General features: G+C 34.7%; 1 protein-coding gene across 3 annotated transcripts in view; it reads right to left on the minus strand.

Annotated features, from left to right (window-relative positions):
- ZMYM2 (zinc finger MYM-type containing 2) overlaps positions 1 to 15,381 on the minus strand; it is a 104,504-nt gene that overhangs the window by 35,351 nt on the left and 53,772 nt on the right. For all 3 annotated transcript variants that reach the window (XM_087436340.1, XM_087436339.1, XM_004435238.3), the window contains 5 exons: positions 14,951 to 15,101; positions 14,366 to 14,481; positions 11,597 to 11,713; positions 9,289 to 9,439; positions 6,747 to 6,919 (listed from right to left, as the gene is read on the minus strand). In XM_087436340.1, the coding sequence (XP_087292466.1) occupies positions 6,747 to 6,919; positions 9,289 to 9,439; positions 11,597 to 11,713; positions 14,366 to 14,481; positions 14,951 to 15,101 (708 nt within the window). The remainder of the gene's footprint in view (positions 1 to 6,746; positions 6,920 to 9,288; positions 9,440 to 11,596; positions 11,714 to 14,365; positions 14,482 to 14,950; positions 15,102 to 15,381) is intronic.

Consider the following 15,381-nt stretch of genomic DNA (forward strand, 5'->3'; position numbering starts at 1 on the left):
GACCTAAAAGGCTAGAGGCTTACAGCAATTGGAAGGCCCTGAGCCTAACAACCTGCCACGCTGGGGGCCTACTCAAAAGAAATACTGCAACTCAAATGTGGTATTAGAACTTGCAGCCAACTGTGCTGGGGCTGCCCACACCTGATAAAGAGACTGAAGGGCCCACAACAACTACAAGCAGCTGAGCATTACAACAGCTAGCCAGGAGCATAACTCAGCCTCCCTGGGTGCCTACAGGGAGAGCAAACAGGCCACAACAGAAGGACACACGTAACCCACATAGGGGTCACCCCTGGAACACTGAGAACTGAGGAAAGCACACTGGAAGCCTCCGAAGGCATCACTTACATAAGGTCACCTATCCAAGAGCAGGAGACATGGCTGACCTACCTAATACGTAGACACAAGCACAGGGAAAGAAGCAAAATGAGGAGGCTAAAGAATACATTCCAAGTAAGGGAACAGGACAAAACTCCAGAAAAGGAACTAAGTGAAACAGAAATGAGCAACCTACCTGACAGAGAGTTCAAACTAAGAGTGTTAAGGATGCTCACTGATCTGTGGAGAAGAATAGATGAACTCAGTGAGAATGTCAACAAAGAAATGGAAGATATAAAAAAGAACCAATCAGGGGCCGGCCCTGTGGCTTAGTGGTTAAGTGCGCGCGCTCCACTGCTGGCAGCCCGGGTTCGGATCCCGGGCAAGCACTGACGCACCGCTTCTCCGGCCATGCTGAGGCCGTGTCCCACATACAGCAACTAGAAGGATGTGCAACTATGACATACAACTATCTACTGGGGCTTTGGGGAAAAACAAATAAATAAATAAATAAAATTATAAAAAAAAAAAAGAACCAATCAGAAATGAAGAATACAATACTGGAAATGAAAAATTCATTAGAGGGACTCACAAGCAGAGTAGACGATACAGAAGAAAGGCTCTGTGAGCTAGACGAAAGACTAGAAGAAATTACCCAAGGTGAACAGGTAAAAGAGAAAAGAATTAAAGAGAGTGAGGACAGTCTAAGGGACCTCTGGGACAACATCAAGCACACTAACATCCGTGTTATAGGTGTCCCGGAAGGAGAAGAGCGAGACAAGGGGGCAGAGAATCTATTTCAAGAAATAATAGATGAAAACTTCCCTAACCTAAGGAAGGAATCAGACATCCAGGTACAGGAAGCACAGAGAGCACCAAACAAGATAAACCCAAAGAGGCCAACACCAAGACACATCATAATCAAAATGTCCAGAATTAAAGATAAAGAGAGAATCCTAAAAGCCACAAGAGAATGTCAAGTTACATACAAAGGAAACCCCATAAGGCTATCAGCTGACTTCTCAGCAGAAACCTTACAGGCTAGAAGAGAATGGCACGATATATTTAAAGTGCTAAAAGGAAAAAACTTACAGCCAAGAATACTCTACCCAGCAAGGTTATCATTCAAAATGGAAGGAGAGATCAAAATTTTCCCAGACAAGCAAAAATTAAAGGAGTTTGTCACCAAGAAACCAGTGCTACAAGAAATGTTAAAGGGACTGATTTAAGGGGAAAAGAGAAGACCACAAATAGGAAAAATTATCTATTTCCATGATAAGAACGTAATGGATACAAATGCACAAAAAAGAGGTTAGATATGATATCAAAAACATAAAAGGAGGGAGGAGTGGAGTTAATGAGTACAGCTTTCAGACAGAGGTCAAACTAAAGTGACCATCAATTCTGTATAGAAGAAGAAAGGAACAGAGAAGGACTACTAAAACACTGAGGAAAAAAAAAAAAAAGTTAAAAAATGGCAGTAAGTACATACTTATCAATAGCTACTTTAAATGTCAATGGACTAAATGCTCCAATTAAAAGGCATAGGGTGGCTGACTGGATAAAAAAAAAGACCCATATATATGCTGCATACAAGACACACACTTCAGACCTAAAGACACTCACAAACTGAAAGTGAAGGGATGGAAAAAGATACTCCACGCAAATGGCAATGAAAAGAAAGCTGGGGTAGCAGTACTCATATCAGACAAAATAGACTTTAAAACAAAAACTGTAAAAAGAGACAAAGAAGGGCATTACATAATGATCAAGGGAACAATCCAACAAGAGGATATAACACTTGTAAATATCTACGCACCCAATGTAGGTGCACCTAAATATATAAAGCAATTTTTAACAGACAGAAAAAGAGAAATAGACAGTAACACAATAATAGTAGGGGACTTGAACACTCCACTTACACCAACAGATAGATCATCCAAACAGAAGATCAATAAGGAAACATTGGCCTTAAATGACACACTAGAACAGATGGACCTAGTAGATATATACAGAGCATTCCATCCAAAAATCGAAGAATACACGTTCTTTTCAAATGTACATGGAACATTCTCCAGGACTGATCACATACTAGGCCACAAAACAAGTCTCCATAAATTTAAGAAGACTGAAATAATACCAAGCATCTTTTCTGACCACAATGGTATGAAACTAGAAATCAACTATAGGAAGAAAATCAGAAAAGCCACAAATACGTGGAGATTAAACAAAATGCTACTGAACAACGACTGGGTTAACGAAGAAATCAAAAAATACCTGGAGACAAATGAAAATGAAAATACAACATGCCAGAATTTATGGGATACAGCAAAAGTGGTTCTAAGAGGGAAGTTTATAGCAATACAGGCCTATCTCAACAAACAAGAAAAATCTCAAACAATCTGACAATGCACCTAAAGGAACTGGAAAAAGAAGAACAAACAAAGCCCCAAATCAGTAGAAGAAGGGAAATAATAAAAATCAGAGCAGAAATAAATGAAATAGAGACCAAAAAAACAATAGAAAAAATTAATAAAACCAAGAGCTGGTTCTTTGAAAAGATCAAAAAAATTGACAAACCTTTAGCTAGACTCACCAAGAAAAAAAGAGAGAAGGCACAAATAAGTAAAATCAGAAATGAAAGAGGAGAGGTTACAACAGACACCTCAGAAATACAAAAGATTATAAGAGAATACTATGAAAAGCTATATGCCAACCAATTCGACAACCTGGAAGAAATGGATAAATTCTTAGAATCATACAACCTTCCAAAACTGGATCAAGAAGAAGTAGAGAATTTGAATAGACCAATCACCAGTAAGGAGATCGAAACAGTAATCACAAACCTCCCCAAAACTAAAAGTCCAGGACCAGACGGCTTCCCTGGTGAATTCTACCAAACATTCAAAGATGACTTAATACCTAACCTTCTCAAACTCTTCCAAAAAATTGAGGAGGGGGGGAAGCTCCCTAACTCATTCTACGAAGCTGACATTACCCTGATACCAAAACCAGACAAGAACACAAAAAAAGAAAATTACAGGCCAATATCACTGATGAACATCGATGCAAAAATCCTCAACAAAATACTAGCAAATCGCATACAACAATACGTTAAAAACATTATACAACATGATCAAGTGGGATTTATTCCAGTTATGCAGGGATGGTTTAACATTCGCAAATCAATCAACGTAATACACCACATTAATAAAATGAAGAATAAAAATCACATGATCATCTCAATAGATGCAGAGAAAGCATTTGACAAGATACAGCATCCATTTATGATAAAAACTCTGAATAAAATGGGGATAGAAGGAAAGTACCTCAACATAATAAAGACCACATATGACAAACCCACAGCTAATATCATCCTCAATGGTGAAAAACTGAAAGCTATCCCTCTAAGAACAGGAACCAGACAAGGATGCCCACTGTCACCACTCCTATTTAACATAGTACTGGAAGTCCTAGCCAGAGCAATCAGGCAAGAGAAAGAAATAAAAGGGACCCAAATTGGAAAGGAAGAAGTGAAACTGTCACTATTTGCAGATGACATGATTTTATATATAGAAAACCTTAAAGAATCCACCAGAAAACTTTTAGAAGTAATAAACGAATATGGTAAAGTTGCAGGATACAAAATCAACATACAAAAATCAGTTGCATTTCTGTACACTAACAACGAAGTAGCAGAAAGAGAAATTAAGACTACCATCCCATTTACAATTGCAACAAAAAGAATAAAATACCTAGGAATAAACTTAACCAAAGAGGTGAAAGATCTGTACACCGAAAACTATAAAACATTTCTGAAAGAAATTGAAGAAGACACAAAGAAATGGAAAGATATTCCGTGCTCTTGGATTGGAAGAATTAACATAGTTAAGATGTCCATACTTCCTAAAGCCATCTATAGATTCAATGCAAATCCTATCAAAGTTCCAACAACATTTTTCACAGAAATAGAACAAAGAATCCTAAAATTTATATGGAACAAAAAAGACCCCGAATAGCTAAAGGAATCCTGAGAAAAAAGAACAAAGCTGGAGGTATCACACTCCCTGATTTCAAAATATACTACAAAGCTATAGTAACCAAAACAGCATGGTACTGGCACAAAAACAGACACACAGATCAATGGAATAGAATCGAAAGCCCAGAAATAAACCCACACATCTATGGACAGCTAATCTTTGACAAAGGAGCCAAGAACATACAACGGGGAAAAGAAAGTCTCTTCAACAAATGGTGTTGGGAAAACTGGATAGCCACATGCAAAAAAATGAAAGTAGACCCTTACCTTACACCATACACAAAAATTAACTCAAAATGGATTAAAGACTTGAATGTAAGACCTGAAACTGTGAAACTTCTAGAAGAAAACATAGGCAGTACGCTCTTCGACATCGATCTTAGCAAAATCTTTTCAAACACCACGTCTGACCGGGCAAGAGATACAACAGAAAAAATAAACAAATGGGACTACATCAAACTGAAAAGCTTCTGCACAGCAAAGGAAACCATCAACAAAACGAAAAGACAACCTAACAATTGGGAGAAGACATTTGCAAACCATACATCTGATAAGGGCTTAATCTCCAAAATATATAAAGAACTCACGCATCTCAACAACAAAAAAACTACCAACCCAATTGAAAAATGGGCAAAAGACCTGAACAGACATTTCTCCAAAGAAGATATACAGATGGCCAACAGACACATGAAAAGATGTTCAAAATCACTATCTATCAGGGAAATGCAAATCAAAACTACAATGAGATACCACCTTACGCCCGTCAGAATGGCTATAATTAACAAGATAGGAAACAACATATGTTGGAGAGGATGTGGAGAGAGGGACTCCCATACACTGCTGGTGGGAGTGCAAACTGGTGCAGCCACTATGGAAAACTGTATGGAAATTCCTCAAAAAATCAAGGATAGAACTACCATATGATCCAGCTATTCCACTGTTGGGTATTTATCCAAAGAACTTGAAAACACCAGTGCATAAAGATACATGCACCCCTGTGTTCATTGCAGCGTTATTCACAATAGCCAAGACTTGGAAGCAACCTAAGTGCCCATCAAGGGACGAATGGATAAAGAAGATGTGGTATATATACACAATGGAATACTACTCAGCCATAAGAAACGATGAAATCCAGCCATTTGTGACAACATGGATGGGCGTTGAGGGTATAATGTAAAGCGAAATAAGTCAGAGGGAGAAGGTCAAATACCCTATGATTTCCTTCATTAGGTAGTAGATAATAACAACAATAAACAAACACATAGGGACAGAGATTGGATTGGTGGTTACCAGAGGGGAAGGGGGTAGGGCGGAGGGTGAAAGGGATAATTCGGTACATGTGTGTGCTGATGGGTTGTAATTAGTATTTTGGTGGTGAACATGATGTAACCTATGCAGAAATAGAAGTATAATGATGTACACTTGAAATTTTTACAATGTTATAAACCAATGTTACTGCAATAAACAAAAAATTATTAAAAAAAAAAACGTGGAGCTGTAGATATTCAAGAACTACACTGAGAATTCTTGCAATTCTCCTAAGTACATAGTATCATTTTACACTAGTCACTTTCATTAAGTGAACTAAATATTCTACATATTTCAACCATTTTACTGTTTGTTTCTTTAGCAGTATTTCACAATTTTGAAGTTATGATGACATCTGTATTCACACGCTTTAGAACCGCATCCTTATTGAAGCTTTAGCATTGAGATGGTTTTCCATGTTATGGACAGAGGAACTAATAACTTTTTCTTGGGTAAAAGCCAAGAAACTGAAGCCCAAATTTGCACTCATTTTCTTATCCAGAAAGAAACCAATGCAATGAAGCAGAGGCGGTTATCTTAACTTTTTTAGATTTTAATAAGACACACACATCACACACATGCTGATTTACAGTTTCAAATTAAATGTTTTTGGTCTCTATCCATATAGTGTCCTTTCAATTTGAAACTCTCCAAAGATCCACAATTAGAAAGACAAAAAAGAACAAAGTGTTTTAAAACATATCCTAAGTATCCAAAACAATTACCTGCTAATGTTTAATACTGACAAAGCAATCATCAAAAATATTTCTATTATGTGAAATAAAGACACAACAAATTTTAGAGAAATAATCTATTTTGTTAAACTACACTGCTGGAAATACAGATATATCCTAATTTGGGGTAATATCTAAGTTATAAAACAAGTAATAACACTATTTCAAGTTATAAACAACAAACTGAAATGACAAGAATTTTAATGAATTGTATCATCTGGGCCAGGCCTAATGTGTGTGCATTTTAAAAATAAATAACCTACCATACTCGTAATGGTAATAACTACAATGTTTTTTTTAAACACTGGTTAAGGTAGCTGCTATAATAAAAATTTTGAGTTACTTGCCTTGTAGTACCAATCCTGAAATTTTTTACAGCAGTCTTCACTACAGAAATCTCTCACAACACCGTCAAGTTCTTTGGTTGCTCCCTTCTTACACAGTTGAGAGCAATAGTTGCAAGTAACACATCTCAATCCCAAACGTCTTGCAAAATCCTGTTTGTATAATAGTTTGCAGCCTGAAAAATATAAGGTTTTAATATTAAAACAGAAAACACTTTTTGAGGTGAGAAAGAGCTTATAAGTCAAATAGATCATTAGCTTAGGAAAAGATCTATAAATTCACATATAAAGTCCTTTCTCTCCTGATCCAAACTGTGAAATCTACTGTCATCAACACCAACCTGTAAAAATTGGAACAGAACGTGGAATACTATATTAGATATCACATGGGTTCAAATAATTAATGCTCTAAGACATTCAAATCTAGTAACATCTCAGAACTTCGCTCTATTTAAATATAACGTTGCTTAAGTATCATAGAGTAAACACACCATAAATAGGCATTTTAGAGAAATCAAACAATGTAGTCTGTTGATAGGCATTAAGTAAACAAGATATATTTGGCTAAGTAGGCATTTTAGCTGAATTTTTCTAGCCTTACCTGTCTCAGTCACCCTACATGGACTCTCAGGGAAGTATAACTGGTTTATTGACTTGTCCAGAGAAAACATTTTGTTATTCCATTCCTCTAATAAAGTATTTCTTTTACCTACTACATAAATGCATTATTTTAAATGTTTTTACATATCAATCTTATTTATTCCCTATAATATCTCTATAAAGATTAAATAATCTTCCACGCTTTTATTCATGCTATGCCACGTAAGAATAACCTTCCACTCATGTATTTACTGAAATTCTACCCATCCTTTAATAAGGAGCTCAAATTACACCTCCTCCACAAACTCTGCCCTCATCAACCTAATCTTAAATGATCTTTCCTACCTGTGAACTCAAACTGCAATTGTTTTCTATATAATTTATTTGGTAATTATTTACATACTGTCCTATAACTTCTTTTCTGTTACCTTCAACTATAAAAACATTTTTAATATTTTACCTTTATTAGCTTTCTCTTTCTAACTAGATTTTGATAGCAGTACCAGGCATTATATGTTTTGTTATTTCTGACAGGTTCCAGCAGAGAACTAGGTGCACTTAGAGAAAGCACAAAATATATTATTAAACAGGAAAAAGACACATATCCTTTTTAACCTTTTATTACCCATCTAAAGTTATGAGTCCCTCCAACTGAAAATTATGTTCTTAAATGTCAATTATCTAGTGCTGCTACTTATCTATTCATTCTAGTAAAATCCATATAATCCAAATGGTACAAGATCATTGATATGTATGTTAGCCATCAACACCAATACATTTAGACTTATGAATACATTTAGACTTATGAATAACTAAGAGTGTCACTGCACAAAAACTCAGGTATAAAAAGAGTTAATGCAGAATCAATCTGTTCAAAGAAACATGTCACTTTTGATTATAGCTGTGATCTTAACAGTAAACATGGTTACCTTTCATTCCAGATGAAATATACCAATTAAACCTATATAAACAGGAACGTCTTGTTTTATAAGCAGTACTCTCTTACATATATAACCTTATACGTGATATGTATGATATATAAACGGAGGCACTAGTTGAATGGACTGATCATCTTTTGATATTGCTGTCATTCTCTACTGCTGGCATTTGGGATTTTCCAACCTTTTTCTTGCCCCTAACCAGCAGTAGAAATCCATAAAAAAAAGTGGATCCAGGAAAAAAAAAACTAACTGGAAAATAATAGATAAGGATAGCAGATAAGAAAGCTGGGAGTTTAGTGCCTGGGGCCAAAAAAAAAGAAGGAAAGAAAGTGAAAGCAGCTTAGACCAAGAATGTGACTTCTGGGGAAAAGTAATAATAACAAGAGCCCAAATCCCATAGCTACAATCCTGGTTTCCTCTCTCTGCAGAATTAGAATGAGAACTGGAGTTCATTTCTATAATTTGCTGCCTGACACCAGAGCAGCAAAAGTATAAATGAGAGGAAAGAGAATTCTCCAATGTACTATTTAAAAAGCCAGTGTCAATCCTTATTCCCTGTAAGTATTCACTTACTATATAAGTAGTGGTGCCACATGTGATTTTCTTTCTAGTATATTGAAAACCTTTGTAGGCTAGGCAGTAAGCTGGGCAAGGAAATGGATCCAATGGAACATAATTCTCATCCACTTGGAAAAACAACTTTCAGATCACAATTTGTAAGTTTTGAAATGACACGGTATGATAATGCTCTTATTTTATCCTCAAAACTTCCTTTTAAAGGAAAAATAGGTTACCAAATTTTTAAAGATAAAACACCTTGAGGCCCAGAGGTCTACAAATACATATAAAATTAACAAAACAAGTCTGTAAAAAAGCGAACTCAATTTTTTTGTTCAGCTATGCTAATCTGTACAGCTACACTGGACATACGTAGTTATATATTTTGGCAAAAAATTAACATTTAATATTAATAAGAGTATGAACAACAGTGTATATACACTTGCCTTCACTACAGAAAGGTCTCTTAACGCCAGAGAAATTTACTGTTTCATGAAGAGTCTTCTCCTCTTGACAGTATTCGCAATATGTAACTATGCAATGCAACTTCTTATAGTCATCTGAACAAGTTTTGCTGCAGAATTGATGCACTTTGTTCTAAATGCACAATGGGAACCTTGGTAAGTATATGACAACCACCTCAAGAACAAGTTTAAGAAATAAACAAGCCACTTTTACAGAAACAAAGTTAAATCATTTACCTACTTAATGTTGTAATCTTGGAGGATATATTTCCTATACGCCACAGACACCTTGTGTAACTAATTCACTGCTATATTTAGAGACACCTCCACAAAATTCTATACCATTAACTACCCTAAAATTACTCCATGAAAGAGTTCAAGTATCACTAAAACAAGATGGCAGTCTGGTGTTGCTAAGAGAACTGGAAAAATGAGAAGAAAGCAATTGAAGATATAACATGGGTATGCCACAAAAAGATGAGAATTATGACATTAATAATGTTTTCACTCAAAAAGAAATATTCTTTGTTGAGTATAGTCAAGTAGGCTCAATCACATTTCTATCACTGCTTAATAGTAAGAGACCTATTAGGGGTCAAGTATTCAATTTGGGGCCATCATACAGTGTGCTGCTAAGCTTAAGATGGAGTTGGTTCCCTTGAACAGAGCAAGGTTAGAAATTATTTAGTTATTTCTCCTGGCCCCAAACCCACAATAGCCAGAGCTACTTTTCAAATATCCAGCCAAACAGGAACAAGTTAAAACTTGCGGGGCAGCAGCTTATCCCCCTCTGTTATTATGGAGGATGTAGGCTAGGTCTAAACCATCTACCTAACACTTAGAAAAGATATGTGAAGACCGAAACAAGAAAGGTGAAAGAATCTAGGAAGCTACTCAAGTAGTAAGGCAATCATCATGGAAAGTTGCCCCATCATGGACATATAACTTATAAGAGGAAAAGAGCAACAAAGAAACCACAACTGCCAACCATGGAATGAGAAGCAAGAGGCCTCTGAATTCTCAATCACCTGGGCAACAGGCTCAACTCTTATTCAGTTTGATAATGTTTCTTAACTCCTTTCAACACTTAACCTCCACGTAAATAAAAGCAACACAGCAATGAGACTACAAAAGCGGAGTAGCACTAACACAGAGATGGTGGAAACGACTTCATTTTCATCTAGTTATTATCAAAATTCAGTTTATGCAGGATCTTCATTTCCTACATGATACAATTCTATGTCCTTGCTTATGGATATCTTTCCTCATTCCCCACCATTCCTTTATTCTCTCTTATTGGGGCTTCAATATTCTTCCTGTTGTGATTTAAAGAGGGTATTAGCCACTAAAAATCATCACTAGGTGCCAACAACAGTCTCAAAGAATAACTGGTTTAAATGCTCGAGACAGCACCAAACAAAATAACAAACTAAAAAATGTTCTAGGGACTAAAGTGTTAAAACAATAAAATTTCATATTTCCAAAGTACTTTAGAAATCATGTAGTCCAGTTCTGCCTATCACCTTTTGCCTAACGCTCACATACTAAGTGACTTGCCAACAGCCACTAAGAAGTTTTGGCTCAAGAGCAGTCTGTTGTTAGTACTCCATCTTATACACCATTTTATTATATACTCCATGCCCTCAAAAAAGATGAAAATAAAGAGTGGCCAAAGATGACATTGCTCAAGAAAGAAATGTTCAGCCAGAGCCACCTTGTCCATCCATCCATCTATTACTGCCCTCTTATTGAAACAAAAATTAATGATCACAGTTTTTGCAAAAAGATATGGCAAAGTAAATTAACAGACTAGTGAAGGCAAGAGTGATGAGAAAAGAAAAATAAATTTACATTAGGGTTCTTTTATTAAAACACAATTATAAAATGTCAAATGACAACATGGTACATGACTAATAAATTCTAATTTTTACAGGTAGCAGGCAATACAAGATATAGTTCACAGAAAATATTTATAAGGATGGGGGGAAATATGTGAAAAATACTGTACAGATACTCCAGATATGTAACTAAGCAAAATGACATTCTGTACACTATTATGAACATAATATACAGTGAATATGATTTCAATAATTTTTTGTGTGACCTAAAAAGAAACAGATCCTTTGTTGGTGCCACTCTCACATAAATAAGTAAATAATCCAATCATCACAAAATCTTAAAAAACTAATCTTTATCCACTAAGGAATAGATTCTCAAACGGAAATGCACAATTATTTTACTAGACTTTTATTTTAGCACTAAATAATGTACATAACAAAATATGACTTGCCTCCCATTCCAGGATTTCTGGCTTTGAACAAAAAGAATTTTTGCAATAGTTGCATTTCAACTGAATATCACTTGGGGCTACAAACTGGCCATTTGGAGATGACTGCATACTTAGAGCCTAAAATAAAGAACAAAACATACTGAGTCCAACATGGATTTTAGCATTTTTATTTGTGACTGTTGTCAAATACCAACTATGTCCAGAAAATAGTATGTATTTTGCTTAAATATTTCCTCAATACATAAAATCACATTTCTGAATTTTGTCTTTAAAAATTATACTAGGATACTAACTTAGTTTTACGAAATTGAAATTCATTTTTTACCACAGGATTACCGCTATGTATTTAAAATAAAATAATATGAAAAAGGAAAAAACATCATACCGTTCAATTATAATTTTTTCTCTTTAAGAAAATGTAAACAAATAATAGTGATGCTAGTTAACCAAGTTCTGAACTAGTAAATAAATGCTTAAAAAACCTAGCTCCTAGTTCTCTCTCCAATAGCTAATTTACTAATGATTTGTCCCACTTGCCTTATTACCACCATTTTCATTCCAAGTCCATCAGTGAAAACAGTCTATATTACTTTTTAAAATTGATCATTTCTTATACAAAGGTAGAAAAAAAAGATTTGCAGACTGGTATTGATACCAGGAATTTATTTTAGTTTTATTACATTTTTAAAAGTTAAAACAATTTACAGAATAGAAAAAGATATAAGCATATATGGGCTTAAAAATTTCATTATAATTTCCAACCTGAGTGGTGTGTACACTGATATTTATCATTCTTTAATCCATATTACATACAATCTTGTAAATGTGAAATAGTTAATGAAAATTTTTTCAAGCTGGCAGTGGAGGGAGAAAATAACATTTATCATTTTAAAAACTTCTATAAACGTTGTACAATACAATTAAAATTTGTGAAAAAATAAAACATGCAGATTTAAGACACTATCAGGTGAATAAATTTTTACAATAAAAACCAGCAACATTACCCCTAGTGTTTCCAAAAACTTGAAGTCCCCCGAAGTTAATTATTCTTTCAAAACAAATGAAATACTATCCTATTATCTTACTTTGAAATGGAAAAACATCTAATGAAGACAAAGTTCAAAATCTATGGTTTGCTTTAAGATAAGAGAAAGGGAAAAATGCTGCTTTTCTATTTGTCAACTTTGTACTACTTTAATGCAGAGTTACAGAGTGATGAGGCTGCCGATAGGCTTATCTGGATGCCTATCTCCTCAGAAACGAGTCTAAATCAAGTGTTTCTTTAAAATATACAATGTATATATATGAATGGTCTCATTAAATCATGGATAGTAAAAGTTTCAATTAATCAAAAAAAGTAGTTAAAACATTTTTAATCAACATTTCAGTTCACCCAACATCAAAAAGGAATAAAGGAAATTAAAATCTGACAAGTAGCATGTCAAGTAGAAGCACACTTATTCTCTCATCTAATTAATCCTTATTCCTTAATTTCTAGTTTAAGAAAAGCCAGCAAGGGGCCGGCCCCGTGGCTTGGTGGTTAAGTGAGCGCGCTCCGCTGCTGGCGACCCGAGTTCGGATCCCGGGCTCCCACCGGCACGCTGCTTCTCCGGCCATGCTGAGGCCGCGTCCCACATACAGCAACTAGAAGGATGTGCAGCTATGACACACAACTATCTACTGGGGCTTTGGGGGAAAAAATAAATAAATAAAATCTTAAAAAAAAAAAAAAAAAAAAAAAAAAAAGAAAAGCCAGCAAGTCAGAAGGAATATTTACCACTCTAAGGATGTTTCAATGGCCATGAGTCCAACTTTCAAAATAAAAGTTTAGTCTTGAATGTGGTTTATCACCTAAGCTCAGTAGAGGATATAACTATTAACAAAAACAACATTCATCTGGCTGAATTCAAAATCACCTCAATTTAAATGCTAGTAACTGTTATAATAACTATTGTAACATAATTTAATTAAACTGAAAATACAGTTTCTTAAGTAACATAGAGCACAGTGCCTGCAATACAGTAGAATTGTTGGATGAATTAACTCATGAAGCATGGCTTTATGCACTCATTTAAACCTTTGAGTAATATTGTGAAATTTTCACATGAAACAGGTAAATCTACTCATACCACTTAACTAATGCTGAATCCCCTCTAAACTATTCCTTCCTAGTGGTCAACTGGTTTAAGTTTGAATACTTCCAGTAATACTACCTTCTGAGACTAACTGTGCTTCAACAATGAAGAAGAACTATGTCAGAAAGTTCTTCTTTACATTTACCAAAATGAAAAATGTCTCCCTGAAACTGATCTTGTACTAAATTAGGGCCTATTGTAACAAGTCCAATCCCCTTTTTACATGGCACATTTATAACATACGAGGAAAACATTTATGCTTTTCACTTCCAGGCTAAATACACCTATGTCCTTCATTCATGTATCATAAAACAGAATTCCCCATAAGAGTCACATGTTATTCAAACCACCTACTAAGAAAAGACTACATGTAAGGCACTGAGCTCAATTATATTAAAACTTATTTAACTTCTAAGTCTATATCATAAGTAACACTTAAAAAGTTAATTAGATTTTCTGTCGTAGTAGAGAGCTGGTGCAACTGTTTACTGTGACACTAGAATCTTCACCCTCCAATTTGACCCTCAACAAAGTATGTAAAAATTAGCACATTAAATAAAGATAAAGCATATTACACTGTTTATTTTCTATGTGTAGTTTATTGGGGGCGGGGGTAACAATAACAATAACAAACCTGAAATTTAGCCACACAACTGGAATTGCAAAAGTTATACAGTTTTCCATCAGGCATTGTGGCTTGATATTGAGGTAACGAGTTTCGCTTACAAAAATGGCAAATAATTCCCAAACCTAGGAGAGAAAAGGTACATATCTGATTTTTTTATAAAGCAATGAAAGGTTAAAAAAAAAAAAAAAAGCAAACTTAATTGACCTCTGAGAATAGTTTAATGGAACCTTCCATAAACTATTCTTTTATAAATTACCAAGATTATTTATACCTTAAAAAATACTGTCATAAAAGAAGAGTCTGCAGAAACATGAAACAATCTCGGTGTTAATAATGTTTGGATGGAAAAACAATTTTAGCTAAGAACATTGACATGGACAGAACTTCACCAATAAGTGAAAAATTAAAAGAAATATGGACTAATCAAAACTTTATTAAAAATCTTTGCAGTAAGAAAGTTTAGTGTGATAATAAAAATAAACAGTTTATGCAGTTAAAAACAAGCATAAAAACAAAGTTAAAGGTGAAAGAGTAGTTAAGAAATTAGTCATGTTATTACAGTTTTTTAACTTCCAAATACCTGAAACTTACTTTGTGATTTTGCATATTTTGTCTTGTGACTGTTCATGCAAGCAGTTGAACAATATGGCTCCATATATCCATTAGGACCTATACACTGAGTCATATCAAAAAACCTGCACTGTGTTCGGCAACCAGTACAGGTGGTCAGCTTTCCATATTTCTAAAATTGGAAACATAAAAAGATAATTAAGAAAAACACAGTTTAACTAGGAAAAAAAATACTGTATTTTTCGTTACACTTGCTCTTTCTGCAAAACAATTCTGTTTATCTCTAATCAAGTCTGGTGGGTCAGAAGTCCTCATCTGGATGCAAACTGTTAACTGCAATGTAGCTAACCTAGCTTCTAACAAAAGTAATGATCTCAGCTAAGTCTCCCTCAAAAATAGTGTTTTTCTCCATAAATTTAGTTTAACACAATCCCTACAAACTGGCAAGTAAA

This window comes from Ceratotherium simum, chromosome 10, assembly GCF_057802395.1.
Source record: "Ceratotherium simum simum isolate JZ-2026a chromosome 10, ASM5780239v1, whole genome shotgun sequence".
Lineage (NCBI taxonomy): Eukaryota > Metazoa > Chordata > Mammalia > Perissodactyla > Rhinocerotidae > Ceratotherium > Ceratotherium simum.